Here is a 4,052-nt window from a genome sequence, read left to right on the forward strand (position 1 = left end):
AAAGAAAATGAAAGAAAAGGGGGGGGGGAGAAAGTAAAAAAAAAAAAAAAAAGGAGAGATAGACGCACATAGAATTTACTTAATCAGGATCAATACAAAGATCCCCGATAATAATAATAATAATAATAATATACCTTAGACACGGCACAGTCAAAGTCTCAGTTTCAGTATAAAAAATAATGATTGATTAACATCTGCTGGCAAAAGTCTGCGAAGGCACTTCGATTAACGATCTGAGAAGGGCCCTGCCCCGCGGCGCGCACATCTGGCGGGGGAGAGCACGCAGCTGTATCCTCTGCTCGCGGGCGGCGGGGCGGCGCTCAGAACCGGTACGTGGTCTTCTCCAGGACTTCGAGGTAATCCGGCTTGGTTTGGAGTTTGGCCCGTAACTCGAGGTATTCGCTTGGGGGGGGTTGGTGGTCTGAGAAGCCCTTGCCGGCCGCGAAGAGGAGCGTTTCTTTCAGCCGGGCGTCCTGCTGGAGGTCCGGGTACTGCATGCCCGGCGGGTGGACGTGCAGTTCCTTCAGCTTGGGCACCGTGCCGTACAGGCAGTCCACGAAGCCCACGGCGCAGGGCGGCGGGCGGTCGCGGTCCCGCGGGGCCCCCCCCGCCGCGCCCCCCGCCGCCGCCGCCGCCCCGAGCCCGCCGCCCGCGGGGTGCTGGGGGTGCGCGGCGACGATGGTGTTGAGCTGCGAGCTGGAGACGGCCAGGCTCCACTCCCGCTCCTTCTCCAGCAAGGTGCGGTAGCTGCTGCCCGCCTCCTGCGCCGCCGCGGCGGCGGGGGGGGCGAAGCGCTCGCCGCCGCCCCGCAGCAGCTCCGCCGCCTCCCCGCCGCCGCCGCCGCCGCCCGGGGCCTCCCCCGCCCCCTCCTCCTCCTCCTCCTCCTCCTCCCGCGGCTTGTAGATGGGGTTGTTGCACATCTGGGTCACCGGGTGCGGGATGTAGTCGTAGACGTGGCCCGCCGGCGGGGCCTTCTCCGGCGAGCGCTCGCCGCCGCCCTCCGGGAAGAGGCGCGGGCAGCGCAGCGGCACGGCGCCCAGCTCGGCCGGCTCCGGCCGCGGGCCGCGGAGCGGCAGCTTCCGCCGCCGCCGGCGCAGCACGAAGGCGAAGAGGCCGGCGGCCAGCAGGACGGCGGAGAAGAAGAGGACGAGGAGGCTGAGGATGAGGACGGAGAGCGGCACGGCGGCGGCGGCCGGCGGCAGCTCGTAGGCGGCGGCGCCGGTGGCGGAGGGCGGCGGCGGGGCGGCGGGGGGCGAGGCGGCGGCGGCGGCGGGGCGGAGGGCGGCGGGGCAGAGGGCCGCCAGCTCCAGGGCGCGGAGGTCGCGGCGGGCCAGGCGCTCGGGGCTGGCGCACAGCACCTCGCCCACCACGCTGACCGAGCTGAGCGCCTCCAGCCACTGCTTCAGCGGCACCAGCTCGCAGGTGCAGTCCCACGGGTTGAGCTTCAGGTCGATCTGGACGATGGCGTGCAGGTGCTCCAGCACCCCGGCCACCGGCAGCGCCAAGAAGTGGTTGTTGCGCAGGTTGAGGCGGGCCAGGGAGGTGCCGGCGAAGGCGTCGGTGGGCAGGGTGCGGAGCAGGTTGTCGTTGAGGAAGAGCAGCTTCAGGTTGGGCATGAGGCTGAAGGCCGCCGGCTGGATTTCCCTGATCAGGTTGTACTCGAAGTACAGGTAATGCAAACTCTGCAGGCCCCGGAACATGCCCGGGGTGAGCCGCTCGATGTCGTTGCCGTTCAGGTACAGGCTCTTGAGATTCGGCAGGTTGATAAAAGCCCCGTCCTGCACGTAGGAGATGCGGTTGTTCCCCAGGTGTAAGAGATCCAAGGAGGAAAAATTCCAGAAGTCGGAGCGGTAGATCTTCTGGATCAAATTCCCGCTCAGGTACAGCTTCTTGGCGTTCAAGGGCCTGGGCAGGAGCTCGGAGATGTTGTGAAACCCTCGCTCCTTGCAGTTGACCGTCAGGCCCAGGTCGTTGATGTGCAAACTGCAAGAGCACCCGGTCGGGCAGATGATGGGGATGGGGGGCCGGGTCTGGTAGGCAGCCACGGGCGGTTGGTTCGGCCCGGGGTACAGGCCGCGGGGTGTCGGGGGAGGCCGGGGCGCCCTGGGCTGCTTGGTGGGCTTGGGCTGCTTGTTGGATGTTTTGTACTCAACAGAGGAAGCGGTGAAATGGAAAGAGGACAGCATGGAGGACGGCTTCGTAGGCCACGCGTTCTCCTTGCTGGACGACAGCTGAGGGATGCCCAGGCTGGCTTCCACCTCGGAGTCGGACAGCATGGGACAGAGCTTACTTCTTTTGATTTCCCGCAGGTCCTTCCCGTGGAAGTGGAAGGGGGTCTCGCAGGTGATGTCCCCCACCAGGGCCGTGTAGGGGATGCGCTCCAGCCAGCTCTTCAGCTGCACGATCTCGCACGTACAGTTCCACGGGTTCTCCTCCAGCTGGATCTCCATCAGGCTCCTTCCGATGTGGTCCAACATCCCGCGGTACGAAAGGACTTTTAGCCGGTTCCCGCGCAAGTCCAAGTGGGTTAAGGACACGGACTTAAATAAGTTGGTGGGAAGCATGGGGATAAGATTGTCATTTAGGATAAGGACCCTCAATTTACTTAGGTTTCGAAACGCCCCGCTTTCAATCCGTTTGATGACGTTGTAATCTGCCTGCAGATACTCCAGACTTTCCAAACCCAGGAAAGTGTCGTTTCGGAAAATGTCCAATTTGTTTTCGTGCAAATACAACCTCTTCAGAACGCGGAGCCCGTTAAAAGCCCCCGTCTGAATGTCCTGCAGTGCATTGTTCCCAAGGTTAATGGACACAGCATTGTTCAAGTGAAGAAAACTGTTGGTGTACAATCTCCTCATGGAATTCCTCTGCAGATAAAGTTTAAAAGGTCTCGACCACGACTCTGTTATCTGACTAATATTTATAAATCCCTTATTGTCGCAATGTATATGGAAAAGGCTCTCCTTCACTTCACAGTAACATGGATCAAAGCAGGGCTCATCGAGTTCCTCCGAGTCCTCTATCAAGGGAATTGGTGTAGTCCATGCTAGAGCAATTGTGCTTAGAAGAATTATCCACAACATCCTTCCTTTATGAAGCGTCTCTGCCGTGGAAGGTTTCATCGTTTGTTGACGTTTACAAAACTGCAACGGGAAGAAAAACGCAGATTTCAGTATTTCTGTCCTGCCCCGCTCCGTTCACTAAGCCCCTACCTGCCAGACTTTGCGTTAGGCTCCTGGAAAGTTCAGCAATTGTTGGGCAGACGTTCACAACCGACTCTAGGGGTGTCAGCTGGGCGAGCCTTGCCCTGATTTATACCGAAGAGATGTTAGAAGGTTTAATCGCGCGATACCAGCCTCCCTTATCCCCCCCATTTTGGTAAATGCCACCTATAAAGAGGCCAGCACATGCGGACCACACAGCGACACAGGCACGCAGGCTGAATGTGTTGCGTCTTTACACGGTTCCCCCCCCCGGAGGACCGGTGTTCAGGACTCCGCGTATCTCGTCCTCGTTTGCAATTTTAGCTTTGGAGCCATCATAGCCCGCGTTGACTACCAGGGGGAAGGACCAGCGGGCAGATTTCTCCGGTGTCGCACTACACCCTTCATACATGCAAACTCTCAAAGTTATTGAATCCCAGTCCTCGAATCTCTCTCCCTCCCGGCTCGATGTATTCCATCCGTAAGTTCAAAGGAATGTGCAAGGTTTTGCCGATGTCCCCGGCAAAACGGTTCCCGTCAGAAATCCCCACAACATCTTTAAAATAGTAAACGGTTAACAACCCTCGTTTCAAAGCGAATCTCCCCCTTTCATACGCGCCGGCGAATTAATGCAACTGGTATATTATCAGATAAACACACACCACGTATTAGTCATTTTAGCTGATTAAAGCATTTAGAGATGATTAATCTTGCTAAAGCACATGCCCATGCGATCAGCAGATCTAAAGGGAAGTGACAGCTAAAGAGGCACCTAGGATTGAAACGCTCAGCCTGCCTTGGATTCGGGTATTTTGCGCCCCCAGGACCAAGCAGGAGACCCGGTTAAAA

At 58.8% G+C, this 4,052-nt stretch overlaps 1 protein-coding gene across 1 annotated transcript; it reads right to left on the reverse strand.

Annotated features, from left to right (window-relative positions):
• Positions 1-320: 320 nt before the first annotated feature.
• SLITRK3 (SLIT and NTRK like family member 3) lies at positions 321-3,122 on the reverse strand. The gene has a single exon (XM_075716669.1). The coding sequence runs from the start codon at positions 3,120-3,122 to the stop codon at positions 321-323; it is 2,802 nt and encodes a 933-aa protein (XP_075572784.1).
• Between the last annotated feature and the right edge of the window lie 930 nt (positions 3,123-4,052).

The sequence above is a fragment of the Pelecanus crispus genome, chromosome 9 (genome assembly GCF_030463565.1).
Source record: "Pelecanus crispus isolate bPelCri1 chromosome 9, bPelCri1.pri, whole genome shotgun sequence".
Lineage (NCBI taxonomy): Eukaryota > Metazoa > Chordata > Aves > Pelecaniformes > Pelecanidae > Pelecanus > Pelecanus crispus.